Source organism: Pterocles gutturalis, unplaced genomic scaffold, assembly GCF_000699245.1.
Source record: "Pterocles gutturalis isolate BGI_N339 unplaced genomic scaffold, ASM69924v1 scaffold12869, whole genome shotgun sequence".
In the NCBI taxonomy this organism is placed as follows: Eukaryota; Metazoa; Chordata; class Aves; order Pterocliformes; family Pteroclidae; genus Pterocles; species Pterocles gutturalis.
The window spans coordinates 1,281-19,736 of NW_010133338.1; the positions used below are offsets into that span (position 1 = coordinate 1,281).

An 18,456-nucleotide genomic window follows, 5' to 3' on the forward strand; every position below is an offset into this window, starting at 1 on the left:
GGGCTGGACGGGATGGTCACAAATGCAACTGCAGATCTCTGCTTTCCAGCGCTGGCTGGACCTCCGCTGAACGCATGAAGTGCTGCGAAAAAGGGCACTGTCAGGGCAGGGTGGGCGAAGGAAGAAAGGAAAGGGCTGGAGGAGTGTTTCAAATACTTTATTTAAAAAACATTCCCAGTTAAAAACGCAATGGCCATGCCTTTCTGTGGGTAAGAGGCACAGCCCGTGTCCTGGGCCCCGGCGCCTCTCCCTGGGGGCGCAGCTCAGAGGCTGTGCTCCTGCCAGGAAGGCGGTGACGCACTGGGCTCTGGCTGGGAGGGTTCACAGCTCTGAGCAGCCCCGCTCTTAAAAAACATTTACAACCATTTGTGAGAATAAACTCTGTGGTGGTAGAAAAGGAAAGAGAAAAGGAGCAAGGGAGGCTCTGCTGGCCCTGGAAGGCTGTGGCTGGGGGCCCACACTCCTGCCAAGGGTGAGCCACGGTGCTGGTGGTGTGCAGCAGCTTTTCTTCTTTAAAGATTAAAAAAATCAACCAACTAACAGTAATTTCTTCCAAATTTTCCTTGCAGCCACAAATTTCACCAGCTGCTCACATAAACATGCTGTCTTCCCCATGGGAAATGCTCTTGTGGAAACGTGAGCCTTCCTTCTCTGCTAAACAACATGCTTCAGGTTCCCTGCAAATTAGAGGCAGAAAAAGATATTTCCACTGATGTTTCAGCCCAACAGAATGGCCTGGGCAGGGGTGCCACCCCTACTGCCTGACAGACCAGGCAGTGATACAGGAATCCCAGTCTCAGCACAGACCCCGGTCCCTGCTGGTGCCTCGCGCCCTTCGCAGAGGCTGCTGCACTCCAAGACAGACTTTGGGAACTCCCAAAGGGTGATCCTGCCACCACTTCTGCTACCAGTTTCTCCTGATCGGTGTTTTGGGATTCATGGGCCAGCACCAGGCGGGGCACATGCTCACCCTTTGCTGCCTTGTCCTTCCTCTGGGCCGGATGTGCTGCCAGGAGTGTGCAGCATAGATCCCTCCCTCCCAGCTCTAGAGCGATGCTGTTCCTCCCCCCATCCCGGGCAGGACAGGAGGGATACCCCCTCCCTAGGACTGGCCTGTGCTCAGGCATGGACACCCCAGGGCACCCACAGCCATCACATCTCCCACCCACCTCCTCCTACTCTGCTTCTAACACCAACACGTCACAACAACACAGAGAGTGAAAAGGGCTGCTGAGCCCTGTCTTGCTGCCCCCAGCTGCTCCTGCCCAGAAACCACCAAATCCAAGAACCTGGGTAAAGATACCAGGAAAAGGATATATAAAACCAACTGCCATGCTTCTCTTAGAAATGCAGATTCACAGGCACATTTACCGTGTGCTTAGAGATACACCTACTGAGCCTACCTTGCCGTAGCGAGCCACACACCCTCCTGGCGTTAGTAACCACTCTTGTGTTCAGTGACATTTTTATTAAACATGAAGAAGTTAACGCAAGAAGAATGGGTTCTTCAGATACGTGAGCAGTAAGGAGAAGCCCAGGGAAGACACAAGACAGCTGCTAACAAGGGCAGAGAAACCAATTACTAATAATGCTGACAAGACAGGGGTTCTCAGTACCTTCTCTACCTCTGCCTCTGCCGGCATAGCTGGACCACCGACCACAGGAACACGTACTTACGACAATGCATGTGTCCACCCACCAGCAGGGATGGGTGGTCTGTGACCTCTTGCAAAGGTTCAACCCACATAAATCTATGTTAAGAGAAGTGGCTGACATTGTTGCCAGGCCACTGTCTATAATACTGGAGATCAGGGGATATCCCTGATTACTGGAAGAGGGTAACTGTCACACCCACCTACAAGGAGGGCCCAAAAGAGAAGCCAGGAAGCTACAGACACGTTGGTTTTATTTCAGTCCCTGGGAAAGCCATGGAACGAGTCCTCCTAGAAACTATTACAAACCAAATGAAGCAGGTGACTGGGAAAAGCCAGCATGGATTTACCAAGGGCAAATCATGCCAGGCTGATCTGGTCATCTTCTACAACAAAATAACATCTCCCATCGACATGGGGAGAGCAGTGGATGTTGTTTGCCTGGATTTTAGCAAAGCATTTGACACTGTTTCCCACAGCCTCCTCCTGGACCAACTGGCAAGATACAGATCAAACGGGTGCTCTGCAAAGCAGGTAGGGAAGGAATTGGCTCACAGGGAGCACACAGAGAGTGGTGATCAATGGTTTTTACTCAGGCTGGTAGCCTGTAACAAGTGGGGTCCCTCGGGGATTGATACTGGGCTCTACACTGCTCAACATCTTCATAAACAACCTCGATGATGGGACTGAAAGCAATCTCACCAAGTTTGCTGATAACACCAAACTGGGTGCAGAGGTGGACACATCAGAAGGGAGAGCCATCTCACAGAGACCTGGGCAAGCTAGAACAGTATGAAGTTTAACAAAGACAAGGGCAAGGTCCTGCACCCAGGACAGAATAAGCAGAGAGCCCAGTTCAGGCTAGGACCTGTGTGGCTGGGGAGCAGCCTCGCTGAAAGGGACCTGGGGGTCCTGGTGGACAGCAAGCTGAACATGATCCAGCAGAGTGCCACTGCAGCAATGGAGGCAAACCAGATCCTGGACAGCACCCGTAGGGGCGTTACCAGCAGAGACAGAGATGGCATCATCCCCCTCTATCCAGCACTTGTTAGCCACACCTGGAGTACTGTGAGGAAAGGCTGATGGAGTTGGGTCTCTTCTCCCTGCAGAAGAGAAGGCTCAGGGGGACCTCATCACAGTACTCCAGTACTTGAAGGGCAGCTACAGAGAGGACAGAGGCTCTCTCTTCACAAGGAGCTACACGGAGAGGACAAGGGGCAACAGCTACGAGTTGCACCAGGAGAGGTTTCATCTCGTTACAAGAAATAAATTTTTTACAGTGAGAACAATCAATCACTGGAACAACCTTCCCAGTGATGTGTCAGAGTCCCCATCATGGGAGGTTTTCAAGATGCGACTGGACAGGGTGCTAGTGAATCTCATCCAGGTAGGCTCCCTTTCCCACGCAGGTTGGACCAGATGATCTTTGAAGTCCCTTACAGCCTGGGTTGTTCTATGAGTCTGACGAGGATGAGGCCCAGCCAGAGGAAAGGCAATGGCAACTTTTGCTAACAGGAACCCACAGCTCTGAGCTGATGTGCTACCAAGAATTCCAAGCGAAGCAGGAGACACACGGTGTTGTACAGGATGAGCAGTCATGTGTAAGTGGTTCATCTTTCCAGTCAGTGAGAAAGACTCCAACGAGCCTACCTGAAGGCCTGTCTAAAAAGACCCGTAAGCCTGAAGCAGAGGTGTTGGCTTGGATAACTCACCTTTGATAGAGTTAAGAATCTCCTGAATTCTCTGTGGCTCATTGCGGTCTGGTCTGCAGCTTGGTGTGATCTCCAGCACATAATCAGGCCCATACTCTGTGAAGAACTGCAGGGAAGAGGAGAGGAGAGTCAGCAGAGAGGTCTATGGCGAGCCGAGGCTGGAGGGAGGGCTCCCTATGGGCACCTGTTTGTAAAAAGGCAAAATCATTTTCTTCGCCTGAGGGGCACGTGTAGCTTAACTACATCAAAGAGGTGCTTCACCTGAAGTTTGCAACTGCTACCAGTTCAAGGGCTTGGGACGCAGAGCTCCGTGGTGCAGCGAAAAGCAGTCTCATGTCTATCAATACTTTATTTGGGAAAGCCGTTGACACCCATTTTACACATGGTTACCTACAAATCCAACTTTTTTATGAACTAAATTAAAGTGCTGCCTATCAGATATTCTTCCTTTCAGCTCCCTGCCCCACCTTGAGAGTGCTGCATTGACATGACTGTGAAACACCTGGAAGGAGAAAAATCAGTGTGCTTCAAGGTCAATAATGCATCTTTCCTGGCTGAGTGCTCCACAAGTGTGCAGCTGAGCCTGAACAAGAAAATCTGCAGCACGTGGGTTCTACACAATAATGCAGAATCACAGATTATTACCAGCAGTTTTATTTCACAAGCACACAGCACTGAGCAAAGAAGCAGACACACCGAGGTTAAAAATTCAGCAGTGAAGCTGCAATTGGTCCTGTTGCTACCCCTGGAGAGCTTCAGCCCACGGAGAGTTAGTCCAGACTTAAAGCTGTTGTACCAAAGACAGGGAAATTCACAGCGTTTATAGTCTCCCAAGTGATTAATGATGCACAGGGCTGGGTTTTTTTTAAAAGGATGAGATTGGAGGTGGCAGGTCTGACAACCCAAGATCGACATATCTGCACTAGCAGGGACAACAAGGGCTTCTCTAAGCAGATCTCAACACGCCAGTGCTGACAAGGAAAATGAAGTGTCTCCTAAACGCTGCAGGTTACAGTCTAGCAAGTCTAGCATTTGAAAGCAACCCTGAAATCATGCTGGCTGATCTTTGGGAACTTGCTCCTCCAGGGTGAACCCTGAACAGCTCATCTTGTCTCCAGAAACAAAACCACAAGCACCGTTTTGCTGTAAGGGGAACCCCAGCAGGCCACCAGCAGCACCACAGTGCCAGCCAGACCAGGAGGGGACACAAATGCCTTTGAGAAGGAGCAGCCAGAGCACGCAGTGCCCCACTGTGCACCTTGTGACATCCTGCAATCCACTCGTTCCCACACTGTTCTTATATCCTTCACGGTACTTGGTGCAGAAATAATTAACACAACAAACAAACTGATCAGAGCAACAACAAACTGGCCAAACCTAACCACCGTCAGCAGTTAATTTTTACAAAGGGACCCCCCCTTTTCACTTCCCACATATATGGAAGATCCAGTCTCATTCAAAACCTGCTTCTGCAGAAACATGGTTAAAGGATCATATTTAAGCATGACATCTCTCAAAAAGCATCTTGTATCTGTAATCACCAGTTTCTATAATGATGAATTTCCAGTTTCAATCCACACAAACGCTTTACTTCCCCATGCCTATGGGTCTGTGAGACGCTTCAGCAAAGGCAAAACCATAATTCTCCTCTGTAGTCACTGTAGGCTTGAACTGCTTTGCACGTGCAGGTTTGTTCCTGTAGAGGCAGTAACACTGATCTATGATTTGAGATCTATTACAAGTTATTCCACCCAAATTCAGTCCCGACTGTGTTGCACCAACCAGCTGTCCAGCCCTGCCCAAGACTGAACAAGCGCCAGCACTGGAACCGAGACAGCTTGCACGCGACCGTGCACAGCACCCGTCCCACGGCCCACCGCGAGACGACTGGTCAGAAAAGCTTTGAAGTTGCACCTGGTACTTTCTGTAAGTCAACGAAAGCAGGGTTAAAATGTAAAGCCTTGAGAAACAAATGCCTGGCTCTATCCTGCAAAAGTATGGGCACGTCCTAAAGAGCTCTTTGAGCAAACAGGTGACTCCCCCTCCCCGTCCTCTCTGCAATTATCTGAGACTGGAGTTTACTGGTACCTGAGACCCCTTGCAAAAAGATGCAAACAGCCTCGGGTTGTGGGAACAAGCACCCACTATGCTGCTAGGACAGTGCACTATTGTTACAGGAGCGTCTCAACAAAACAATATTGAGCAGCAAGGATGCGGTTTGGATTAGGTAGAGCAACGCAGCTCTCGCACAAGGAGACGGGAGGGTTTGTCAAAGATTTACCTCGTGATCAGGGATCTCAGAGGACAGCGTTCTCCCAAGGATGACCCCAGTCAAGTATGTCCAGCAGCGAGCTGTGTTGGCAAGGTTGTAGCCTCCTGTCTCCAGCAAGAATTGTGATTTTGGAGGGGGGAGAGTGAGGAGAGAGAGGAAGAGATTTTAGCGGAACAAACAAATTGCAGAGACAACACATGCAGTTTACGTTAATTCAGCTTATTTCACCCACTCAGGCTGTGCCCAAAAAATGCATTTTGCACCTGCTGGGTACACGAGGTCAGGTCCGAATGACACCGTATGATGGACAGACCTCCCAAACTGAACCCCAGTTACCCCAGCGTGGCACAGCCAGGCTCCTCCAGTCACCACCCCAGACCCAGCACAAGCCCCACGCGCTGGGCTCTCTCCTGGCAAGGAGGAGGGTTCAAAGGAACCAGGAGAAAAGTGCAAGGGAAGCAGTGGAGATGGGGGATCCCTGCTTTCAGTGCCAGCCTTGGACCCATAAAGCGTAATACACGTGTCCAGACATTTGCTGATGAGCTCTGCAGCATTGTCAGGTTTGAGATGACAAAGATGAAGCTCATTAGTACGACTTGCGACTGCTTTACAAGTAAATGAGGTTTCACAGTCAGTATGGTAATGGTCTAACACGAGCCCCCAAGGAGAAACCTCATCTGAAAGGAATCCCGCAAGAGACTCAGAAGAACATTTTTTCCAGCAAAGATGACTGAAATAGTAAGAGAGAATACCACTTTGAAAAGAGAGGAAGACCACATTTTTCAGCGTTCCCTTCTCTTTGGGTTGTGTTTCTGTGGGTTTGCTTGGGGTTTTTCTGGTTTTTTGGGGTTTTTTGGTTTTTTTTTTTTTTTGCAAGTACTGACTCTTCCCCGGTTTGCACGTCAAATGCTTCCACAAGCTGCAGTGGTGGGACACTCCTTTGGTGTCTTCACAAGCGACAAACAGTTGTACCTCACTTTTTGACAAAAATTTGTGGTTTATTTTTGCCTGAAAGGTGCCATCCCCAGCATACCCCTATACATGCCAGAGCAGGATTGAAGACTCATAACCTTCCCAACACAAACTGCACTAGGCACATCAAATTTTAGGCTTAACATGCTATACCTGATCTCCCCCATCTCAAAAAGGACAATGGCTAGAGCTGACACAGCTCCAGGCACAGAGCTGCGCTCCCTGGCACACCGTGGCTTTTGTTGCTCTGAAATACTCTGTGGCATGAAGCTCGTCCTGTGCTCTCCTCCCGACCAGCAGCTGGTTACACAGCATGGCAGAGCTAAGGCAACCTCAGCTCCCGCTGGGTGTCAGAGCCCTGCTGCACCGTACAGGAGTCACTCCTCTTCCCAGGCCCCTGCTTGAATCCAGATGAAAATTGCCAGATGTCCGAGGTAGGTTTGGGAACACAGCGCTCACTTCACAGGGAAGTGCCGCGGGGCTCTTCAGCAGAGATGCCAGCAAGAAGCCAGGGTCAGTTCATCAGGGTTAGCAGCCTCTGCTCTTCTCCAAAGGAGCCGAGCAGCCTTTAACTCAGCATCTTAGGGTCAGGACTGAGACTTGCACCTCATTATCAAGGATTTCAGGTCTGTGTGAACACAGCTCTGCACCACAGTGTGCCCAGCAGTCACCCTGCCCAGCTCCAACCAGTGCCCAGCCCCACGGCACAAGCTCGAGGAAGGGTTGCAGGAGGACAAGCCCGTTTCCTCATGAGCAGTCAGACCTGCGTGCACTCACCTCCTCCTAGGACGAGAGTTGCGAGCTGCCACTGCAGGACGTACTTCAGGCACTTGCCCACTCCCTTGGGTGTCATGTTGAAAGAGCACATGGGATCTCCGGCGATGGTGTCTGCCCCCAGCTGCAGCACTACCGCGTTGGGGTTGAATGCGGCGTATGCCTCCTTCAGCACGCTGCGGAGAGGAGAGGCGGTGGGGGCCACCGCAAATGTGGCTCAGAGGGATGCTGGCGGCACGGCCCCGGTCCCTGAGGTCCACCGATGCCTTCTGAGGTTTCCGCGTCCTCTGCTCCCACCCCCCTCATGCCAGTTACACCCCTTCTGCTCCCCATTAGCCGCCTGCCTCCACTGCTCTCCTGCAGTAAGTTTAGCTCTCAAAGCGCTCAACACGAAGCTGATGAAGGCAAAAGCATCACTGAGAACACAGTGGAGGGGGATCCAGTCCTGACGAGCACAGTGGGAGCATCAAACCACACGTTCACATCGGCCACCCACAGCGGAAGGGCTGCAAGCCAAACCCGGGGACTCTTCTCCCCTCCTAAAGTCACGGTGAAGAGCAGCGTCTCATGAAATAACAACCCTAAACGCTCAGACACCTCTCGCCAGCACAGGACCAGATGAACAGAGGAAGGCTCTGTCTAGGTTCTCGCTCTCCTCTCCCCATGCGGCTCTTAAGGCAGAAATACATTTCCCTCGGCGCTAGCCAATGCTGGGGTGCAGCAGTGCCAATGTCCCGGAGGGTTTATTAAGTATTTCCTCTTGGAGAAGACAATTGGGCATGTCAGACAACTGCCTTCACTCCAGGAGATTTTTAGTACTACAAACACCACAAAGGGAATAATCCTTTTCCCAGCACTGCGCTCCAAAGCCCAAAACAGAAGGCAAATAATGGAGAAAAAGCATGTTCCTTTCACAACAGTGTTTTTATTTTGCTAAAGTAGAAACAGATGTGATCCCTGGAACAAATGCTTTTGCCTCCGTTAAGAGAACCTAAGCATCGCCAGTTCTTATTTGATATGCAATTAGAAACCACTGCCATGCCAAACGAGAGAGCTGCCTCCCCCAGACAAAGAGCTTGCATTTACCAGCACTCACCCCAAGAAACTCACCCATCACTGCCGCCACCGAGGAACTCCACCGAGCTCGGTGCGGTCTGCCAAGGCAGATGCCTGCAGGGCTGAGGCCATTCGCTCTACAAGCGCCACGAATTCACTACTGAAATACGGGCAACACTGGGAGAAAACTTGACCGGTGACGAGAAAAACTCTGGGAAAAAACTTGGCCCCCTCGAGACCAAATATGTGAGCCTGGGGGAAAACAGTATTTCCATTCAGTCTCGTATTCACCGCGGGTATGGCAGCACAGCCGGAACGTGCCAGGAGCCTGGCCCCAGCACGCCAGGTGCCAGCAGGACAGCTCCTCACACCACTCGTGTTTCGACAGCGACCAGGCCACGCTGTCCACAGTCCCAGCCAGCTACACAAACTGAGGCAGATGGTGACTACTGCAGTGCCAAGGAAAGAGCAGTCAAATCAGCATGAGCTTCCTTCACGAAGCAGACCCAAAGTCTCTTCTGCCAAGGACAACCCTGCAGGTTTCTGCTGGCTGCATGAGGGGTTTCAAACAAAATTCACCCTCTCCCAGGGCCTTCCATTTTCAAAGCACATTGCAGACACTCGCTAAACGATAAACATCTCTTTGACAGAACAGCGTTTGTCCGTAGCTGCTGGGATCTCTGTTAATGTGTAAGGGTGGCTCAGCCCCCTCTCGTCCCACGCTGCGCTCAGGAGCAGAGTAATTCTTTCTGCTGTTTCAGGAAGTCAGCACAAGGACTGCTCTGCAGTCTCAGCCCCGTCCATATGTTGACAGACCCTTAAACGCATGCAGGCTCACAAGCTTGAGCTGATGACAAAGCCAAACTGACCACACAGCCGCAGGCTGTCCTCTCCCCTGTCCTTCCCAGCCCCTTCCTTTGGCTAATGACAGAGCTCCAATCCCACCATGTGCAGTTTCAGAGAGCTGAACGAGTAGAAAGTTGGTTATCAGGGCGAGTTTTCTGCTAGGTTAACTCTCTGAACTGGCGCACAGCAAGGAAGAGAGGTGAAAGGAGCGGGCAGCCAAGGACAAGGCAGTGGCAGCAGGACCCCTCCCCCCCTCGGCAGCACCCCTTCAGCTCAGCCACAGCGCCGGAGCTCCCGGGCCAGCCGGGACCGCCCAATACACCTCCTGCCACGGCAGACCAACCCCAGCTGGACAACTGACTTTCCATGGAGATGCACCATGAGCACAGTAAAGGTCTCTCCCCGCCTTGCAGCTGCTCCCATAGCGGACCCATCGCGCTGTCCCAGTGCAGCGTGCAGCTGCTGAAGCAGGATTTCGTTAGATCCATGCCTACACACAGCTAACGCAGCTCCGCTGCATCACGTAGAACGACAGGCCAGGCAGCATTCAGATTCTGGGGTGAGTTTGGTTAATTTTTTAAAAAATTTTTTTTTACATTCTGGGAGAGCAAATACCTGATTAGTTATCTCTTTCAGCCATAAGTAATTGCAAGTTTATCAAGCAAACTACTACAGCCACTTAAAATAATTCAGATTTCTCTTTGTCTTGGGAGCAAAAATAATGCTTTATGAATGTCTCTGGACAATTTCTAAGTTTACTTTTCTGCACTTGCAATGTTTCTCACATATTGCATTTTTTTTTAGTCTTCAAAAGGTTCATATTTAAACTCCAGGTAGAGTTACTGACATACTGTCAGAACTAATTTCATTCATCACAGTTTTGGAAGGAGATCAAGCAAATCAGCTATTCTGGATGCTTACAATTAGCCAGACCCATCGTAACTTTCTCTTTTGATGGAGAGACTATGTGAGCAGGGAGGCTCCCAGAGGACTCTTGGTGGGAACGCGCCTCAGACACATCTTGGCACGAGCAGAGCACAACCCAGAGACTCAGCCTCCACCACTGGTGCTGCCACTCTCATGGCAGCTCTGAAACTTTCCACCCACTGTCTTCAAAATTGTAAAGGCATCAGACTTTCCAGAAAATCAATAAATAACGTCACACCTCGGCCCCCTTTCCACACAGCAGCTCTTAGTAACAGAGTACTTGAAGTGGAGCCCATGAGATTCAACTTCCAGAAACAACAGGCAACCACCCGTGTGCCACACGGCCTCAGAAGCAGGAGAGGAGTTTATCCGTTAGAACAAAAGCAATCAGACACAAGCACTGCAATGTATAGAGAGGCAAGTTCGAAGTGCGCATGCTCCAAGATGCCAAGAGCAAATTTCCTCCGTTTATTTGTACAGACAAAGAGACCCTCCAGCCGCCCACAAACGCCTCGGTATGTTCAGTTTGCCTAGGGATTCAGACAAGACCTCTGAGACCTCTTAAGATCCATGTTCATTGTAACAAAAAACCGTAATGGGGGAAGGGACAAGCCTTAAGGAAGGGCTTTAATTAAAAACAGTAAACAAACAAAATCTGTGCAGTCTCCCTTCTCTAAAATCTCATCCAAGTAAACTGTATCAGAGCGAGAGGGCTTACGTTTCACAGATCTGGTAATACTTCTCATCCTGAATGCCATCTTGAATAGGTACGTTCACGCTGTAATAGCGACCCTTCCCCAGGCCAACGTCCGTGACATCACCGGTGCCTGAAAAACAGCAACACCCACAGTTGGTTGGGAGGGACAGGGGTCAGCAGCGAGAGAAACGTGCAGGGTGTCCCAGAGGAGAGCAGAGTGCCGGGACCTTCGTCATGCTGACGGAGAAGTCCACTTGCCACCATGGGCACAGGAGGGGTTGGATGGAGCCGGTTCTCATCCTCTGCCCAGCTCTGTCCTGCAGCTTTCCAGTGCTGCCGGCGGCCGCCCAGCAGGGCTCTGCCCAGAGCAGAGGGAAGGGGGAAATGCCAAACACACGGTTCCCCCTCTCTCCTTCTCCTGGGTCAGCAGGGGAGGCAGCGAGACACCTTGGCTGTGCAGCAGGACCAGGACGGGCCCGTACTGGGGCCTCGCCAGCCGTGCGGGAACCCAATTAGCACAAACCTCACACGTCCAACTTGCCTGGGAAAAATCCTGGCGAAAACTTGTGCAGAGAAACAGTCATGACTTTCGAGGTGAAACTAAAGGCATCTTCAACTCCTGTCAGAAAAGGGAAGAGAAGAAAGCTTTCATGCACCATTGCCACCAACGACAGCGTCTGACCACACAAACCAGCCCTCTGCCAGCACGGGGCGGCGAGCAGCGCGGGGGCGGAACGAACAGAGCGGAGAACCAGACGTGGCTCAATAAATCCATTCTCAATCAACAGAGACCAGAATTAAACCGCAGCAAAGGTCACAACTGAAATGAATGTCGCAGGTCTCATGCTGGTCAGCACCGAAGGGCTCTCGACGCCTCCGGTTGCCGCCCGCGCCAGCAGCGCTCGCCCGAGCGCCGGGGCAGGGAGCAGAGCAGAGGTGCCTCGGACAGAGCCTGGCTCCGATTAGAACCAGAGCTACCGGGCTCTCACTTTTTCTCAGTGCTGCTGCAGTTCAACACACCTTTTCTTCTCCTTAAAGACATATTAAAATAGTGCAGGTGGGGAGGGAAAAAGAAGTGACAGGAAACTTAACAGAAACCAAATGTGGGGGGAAAACGGAGCAAAATGAAACACACCGTAAAATTAAGGAGAGCAGGAAACGTTAAATAGTGTTGAAATAATCTCCCTGAAGGAGAGAGCAGCTTCAGCGAGGCCAGCTCTGGCTCTAGTTTTACAGTATCAAGGCTTCTTTTAAAAGCACCGTTTACCACTGACTGCTTCCCTTTTCCGCCGGTGGCATTAAGCCATTAAACGCTGTCAGCAGCTGCTCTGCTGGGATGGGAGAGAAGGGACTGGGGGAAGTCCTTGCTGGAGAGCCACTGGCAGCAGATTGCTGGAAGGGGAACACACTGTTTGTTGCTTTAGGTACAAGACTGCTGCCCAGACCCTCAAGAGAGGTCTGATGAGCAGCACAGGGCAAATCAATAAAGCAGGAGAAGGCAGAAACGGATTGAGGGAGCCTGACTGCACAGAAAGGAGGCAAAGCCACGGCTGATGCAGCAGGCAAAGCCCTACTGCCGCGACCGGCCCCCGCTTCCCCCATTCCTGCCCCCGAGTCTGTGTGGCCATTCTGTTTGCAGCCTGCGCTGGGACTCACCATCCCCGTGATGCAAATCCAAATCAATATAAAGGACACGGTCAAATTTCTGGCGCAGCCGCAGGATCCCCAAGACAGCGTCGTTCAGGTAACAGAAGCCAGAAGCTTCATCTCTGTGAAAACAATGTCCGTGAGGTTGAACAATGCCAACAAAATCGCCGCTGATCTTGGCGTTGTCACTTCTACTTGGCAGGTCTCCACCTCGCCGGGGCACAGAGGAGGGTGAAGAGCCTGGCCAAGCCCCAGCAGCGACCAAGGGATGGGTCAGGAGCAGCTCAAAGCACGGCTGGGAGGCACAGAGAACATGACTGCTTGTGCCAGTTGGTTCTCAACCCTGGCTTGCTGGCAGCAGGCAAAGCATCAGCCGGCTCTGCTGCAGAGAGGCGCCGACCCACGGGGGGCTTGGCAGAGTACCTCTGACCATTCTCTGTTGCATAAATAAAACATTATCTTTCCACAGCTGAGATGAAGTTCAGAGCCACATGGCTCAAACCTCCTCTCCCTCTGCAGCAGGAGGACAGGCCGCCGGACAGTCCTGCCAGGCAGCTGCTCCATCCCTGCTGCCCAGGGCACAGCTCCCAGGAAGGTCCTGGTGTGAAAGGCAGGTCCAAGGCAGTCACAACACTCTGCTGCTCTGTTCCAAAGTCTCGGGGCATGAAGGTTAAGCCTTGCCCCGAAGCAACACTCTCCCTTCCTCCCCCGTGCAGTCCCTCATAATACAGCAGCTGGGCTCAGCCAGAAGAGAGCCCCGGCAGCTGAGCGTAGGACAGATGTTGTATGGAAAGGTTTGTCCCTGACATACATCTGGGGGCAGCTTCCATATTGTTGGCATTAAAGGAACACGAAAGTTTCTTAATCCCTACTCATGACTTGCTTCAAAGCCCCTGTCACCACCTGGCACTAGCTCATACACGCTCTCAGGTCAGCCCTGGGCAGCAGATCTAAACCAAAGCTTTATCCTCTGCAACAGGAGTGTCCAAACCCCTCTTCCCCAGAATCCAGCATCTAAGATGTGCCTCTTGGAAATGCCTGTTGCCTTTCAGCCACAGCACTGGGCTCATTCCTCCCGACACTCCCTTGCTCAGCAAACAGCTGGAAACGGCGAGGAGCAAGCCCAGGGTGTCAGAATGGCACTGCTCTTGCTCCTGAAAATGTCACGGATGCTTCCCAGTGACTCTCTTAATTTACAGTGATGGTGAGAACTGGGATGTTCGCAGGTATCCAGGGAATCTTCCTCAACTGTGATTACACACCAAACTCCTCTCCTCCTTCCCAGCCCAGAAGGAAGCGAACTACATCTCCCCATGCCCTAATGCACCATCTCTTTCAGACTCAAAAGAGGACACCGGGACACCAGAGGAAACAGGACACCAGCTCAGAGAGAGGCTGACCAGCATCAGAGCTGCAGCTCAGGGCTAGGTCTTGAGATCCTCCCCAGTCCCCACAGACCCACGCAGCAGAGCTCATACTGTGGCTGCTGGGAGGGCGCAGCACTGGGCCAAGGAAAGGCACCAGCAGCCTCTCACCCTCTGCCCCAAAGGCACACCAGTGAACCGGGAGCTTCCAAAGCCCCAGGCAACAGTGGGCACCATTCCTACCTTTATGACCTTGGAAAGTACCTAAGCCACCAGACAGCACGTCTCTTTTGACACAAGGACAGGTATTTTGCTAGGACAGTTGCAGCCGCGGGTCGGTCTCTGGCTGCACTTTCACACTGCTGCTGCCCACCCTGCAGCATCCTGCACCACCTCACTGGGGTGACTGGGAAGGCTCCTTCGGGATCAGTAAGCATTAAACACCTTTTTTGAACAGACTGTTAGCTTCCCAGAACAGTGCTAACAGCACAGCTCAGTGGCAGCAACACTGCTAAGATTTCTTGCTACAGGCATTTTATAAACCATGCAACCAAGATAAAAGAGAACAGAAGATTTTTAAAAAGCGATCCCTCCTGCGAAGAGCAAGAGGGCTCAGCTCAGCTCAGCCAAGCTAAGCTCTCTCCTTTCTCAGCAAGCTGTGACCAAACCCCTGCTCAGCAACGTCCTGGCCAGGAAAAGGGGCCTGGTGAGACGCTGCCGTGGCTGGAGCTTGCACACCACTGTGGCACCTCCAGAGCTTCTCTGCCAGGTCAGAAAAGTCACTGGAGCAAGAAGAGAAAGCTGTGTGCTCATGTGCAAGTTGTTAGGGTTAGACACGGGGTTCATGCTGATTTCTGGGGCTCCGCAGGGAAACCAAACGGCGCTGCAAAGGCCAGTTACCTGGGGACAAGGGAGGCTGCTGTCTCATCTGCATTTGCATTGTGGTTTGGGAGATGGTGGGTGGACACAAGCTAAAATAAAACATACATCCATGGAAAACAGGGAAGCCATGGAAACAAGTTATTTTATCACTACAGAATCAGAGGATTCAGGGACAAAATTTTTACTTCCTCTCCTCTTGTTCTGGGAAATCATAATTCACACCACAGCTCAGAGCAAACAGCCACCCTCAGAGCACAGGGAAAACCAGAAGTCAGTCCTGCACTGTTTCAAACCTCTCACTGAGCAACAAAAACAGCCACACAAAACAATTTGGACAACGTGCTGCCACCTTCCCGTTCTCTTCTAAGTTGGGAGCTACACCAACTGTTTACCTCTCTTCTTTGTGGACTTTGCAAAATCAATTCTCACTCGATCTCCCAGAGACAACCATGCATCAATGGACGACGGGACGCTTCTGAATGCATCTGCCCCAGACTCGTGCTGCAGCCCACGACAGCACCAGGGCTGTAACCTGTAACGTGGCAGTAGCCAGCACACTCTCAGGCCTCTGTCCTGCGCTCTGCTTCTCCCCTATCTGCCTCCTGCCTTCCTTCACCACTCTCACACCTTGCTCTCTCTTACAGCTGGATCGCCACACCCTGAGGGTTCGCAGAGACGCTGCGAGCTAGGAGGTGGGGTTCAGACACCAGGTGAGAAAACTCAAGGGAAGAGATTGTTTTCTTACTTCTTTGCATGATGCCACCCTCCAGGCCAGTTAATTGCTACCTTGCACTTGCCGTCCAGCAGGCACTGGGCCGCGGTGATGGTGGCTCCTCCCACGGCTGCCGCATACTCAAAGATCCCTTCGGTAGCTGGACAGTCGTAACCTGTGGGTAGGAGTCCATGTGTCAGACACAAGAGGCCTTTTCCTCTGGGGGAAGCACATTCTCTTTGTTCTGAGCTCTCTCTCTTTAACCCCGGCTCTAACTGTCTGCTCCAGGCACAAAACTCTAACAACAGGTACCGGACTTGGACTCACACAGCAGATTGAGGGGGCGTAAATAGGAAAAAAATTGTATTGGGTTTGCGTGGCACAGTTTTTGTAGTGAGGAGGGCTGCAGCAGTGGCTTCTGTGAGAAGACACCAGGAGCTGCACTCATGTCGGACAGAGACGGCTCCAGGACAGACTCAGCGCCGGCCAAGGTGGAGCCCGTCAGCAACACTGGCAGCGCCTCCGTGACAGCGTATTGAAGAACGGGCAAAAAACGCTGTGCAGCAGCTAGGAGAGAGAAGTGAGAACGTGTGAGAGAAACAGCCCTGCAGGCAGGCAGGGCAGTGAAGGAGGGGAGGAGGTGCTCCAGGAGCCGGAACAGAGATTCCCCTGCAGCCCGTGGTGCAGCCGTGGTGCAGCCTGTGCTGAGGCAGCTGTGCCCCTGCAGCCGTGGAGGTGACAGTGGAGCAGAGATCCACCGGCAGCCCAGGGAGGACCCCGCGCCGGAGCAGGGGAACGCGCCCAAAGGTTGCGGCTTGTGGCAGACAGTCTCAGCTCTGTTCCAAGGGCAGCATGTCAGGGCCTTCTGTCCTGTCTGAGCTCCTCAATGCAGCAGCAAAAGACACTGGCTCCGGGTATGTAAGAGACAGGCTGAGCTGCTGGGAGCAGCAGCGTGAGGCTGACAGTACCCTCTGCTGGCACCAGCGAAAATGCCAGCCTGACCGGTGACTGCAGGATAACGGAGCTCAGTACACCCCATCAAAGACTGTTTCCCTCCGCAAACAGCCCAGCAATCCTGAGCTCACCCCTCTGTCTAACCTCAGCTCCAGCACATGACACTCTGTCAATCTCTTGCTGAAGATACACATCTTTACCCAGTCCATACTCCACGGACTCCGGATGGTCATCATCCCCCTCCTCGCTGACCTTCTGCAGGTGCTGCAGGTAGGCGTCTGTGTGGAAGCTTGCCATCTCCTCCATGGAGGCCACTTTTGGCTTGACTATCCTAGGCAGAGAGAAGGAAAGGAGCAGTCAGGATGAGAGGCTCCAGGGTTTGGCTGGAATGCTCAGCTTTAACGTCCTCAGACTACGAGCCTTATTTTGGCAGTTACTGTTGAAAAAGCAAACGGAACCCCCTCCTCCTCTTGCAGCAGACTGGTGCTTTGAGTGAGACGTCTGCTCAGTTGAGCTGGACAGGCTTTTCCCCCAGCTTGTCACCTTCTGCTGAGCCCATCCCAATGAAGAACACATGCAAGTGCTGCCTGCGTTAGCCTCTCCACTTTCCTTCAAGTTTTGTTTTTTTTTTTTTTCCTTTTCTGCATGTTCTCCCAGTTTGAGCAATCTCCAGCAGATCCAACATTCTGGTTACACACAGAAAAAAAATAACAGAGCGAAAACACCCAGGCCAAGCCCAGCACTGCAGCAGGACACCAGCCTGCTGGGTCAGGGGCTGAGCAGCACGTCTGATGTGCTCTTAACTCTGCGGGCACTCAAAGCAGAGACTGTCTCTGTCCTCAGCAACTCACACATCACCTTTCCTGGGTTTGGGCACTTTGCAATTTGCTTAAATAACCTTGTGACATGCTGAAGCGCTCTCCAAACCTCAGGACTCACACAGGCAATGCAGCACAGCTCCGCTGCTACCAGGAGAATGCAAGAAACTCCCAGCTACGGGCTAGCCCAGGAGCGGGGCACTTCTCACCCCACACCAGGGTGAACAGCCCTTTGGGTCTCCCTCTGTAACAGTACCTGCAGCCATTTCCCCAGCACATGCTACCAAAATGACCAGAAAGAAAAATCCTTTAGAAGAAAGTGCCAATAGGACTTTCTGGTCCTAAAAAGTGTGGGATTTTTTTAAGATTTTATGATATGCAGCATAAGAGAGGCTGAGCTAAGCTTTTTTTTCCCTTTGTATCCCCCAGTGTCGAGAGCCTAAATGGGGCAGGAGGGTTCTCACTCTTCTGTCTCAGACCTCATCTTGTCTTCCCTCCTGAACAGCATCAAGATCTCACAAAGTCTCCCAAATCAATCACAACACAGCAAAACAACATGGTCTCTCCCAGCATGAGCACTGGCCAGTGGACTCCGAGCAGCACCAGCGAGGATGGTTTCTATGCCACTGCTTCTGCTTGGAGCACAAGAGCAGCAGCCGACAGTGTGCTCTGCAGAGAAAGCACAAGACAATTTGGACTCCGTCGGGCCAGGAAGGGTAACCATAAGTTACACTTGCCATAATTACCATAATCTTGTCCACTTGGCAAGACAAGCAGACCCTCCTTAGATCCCAGAAACACACTGCGTGGGCTCCTGTAACCATGCTGCCAGCAGGGACAGTACAAGACCTGCAGTTACTCAGCATCTTCCAAACCTTAGCAGAGAGGAAAATGGGAGCACTTACTTCATGTGGTCAAGCAAGGAATACGCCTCGATCAACGAGTGCACCATGCTAGCCTAGGAAGAGAAGAGGACCGTGAGAGCAGCTCCAGCGCCGGTGGCAGAAGCAGAGCACGGCGGTGAGCGCCTGGCAGCCAGGGTGCACCCGTGGCTCCTCCAAGCAGCGCGGCTGAACTGGCACCAGCCTGCTCTGCTCCCTGGGCAGGGCCCCCCCGGGGAGGGTCTGGGGGGGGTCCTTCCCCGTGGGTCAGGGAGAGGCACAACAGCCCC

At 52.2% G+C, this 18,456-nt stretch overlaps 1 protein-coding gene across 1 annotated transcript; it reads right to left on the reverse strand.

The window, feature by feature from the left end:
• Window positions 1-287: 287 nt before the first annotated feature.
• On the reverse strand, window positions 288-18,237 carry HDAC8 (histone deacetylase 8). Its single transcript, XM_010081200.1, has 10 exons — window positions 18,191-18,237; window positions 16,668-16,798; window positions 15,547-15,688; window positions 12,565-12,677; window positions 11,450-11,527; window positions 10,930-11,038; window positions 7,386-7,558; window positions 5,646-5,740; window positions 3,365-3,470; window positions 288-677 (listed from the first exon to the last, which is right to left on the reverse strand). Exons 1-10 carry the CDS (start codon window positions 18,235-18,237, stop codon window positions 655-657), a joined length of 1,017 nt encoding a protein of 338 aa, XP_010079502.1. The 3' UTR covers window positions 288-654.
• Window positions 18,238-18,456: the final 219 nt, after the last annotated feature.

Bases quoted from the DNA above. Each gene is read 5' to 3' on its own strand.
- HDAC8 (XM_010081200.1), bottom strand. From the start codon at position 18,237: ATGGTGCACTCGTTGATCGAGGCGTATTCCTTGCTTGACCACATGAA. The intron at 15,689-16,667 runs GTAAAGATGTGT...TCCTACCCACAG, and splicing joins GTCCGTGGAGTATGGACTGG to GTTACGACTGTCCAGCTACC. The intron at 11,528-12,564 runs GTGAGTCCCAGC...CTTTTCTGACAG, and splicing joins GGATTTGCATCACGGGGATG to GAGTTGAAGATGCCTTTAGT.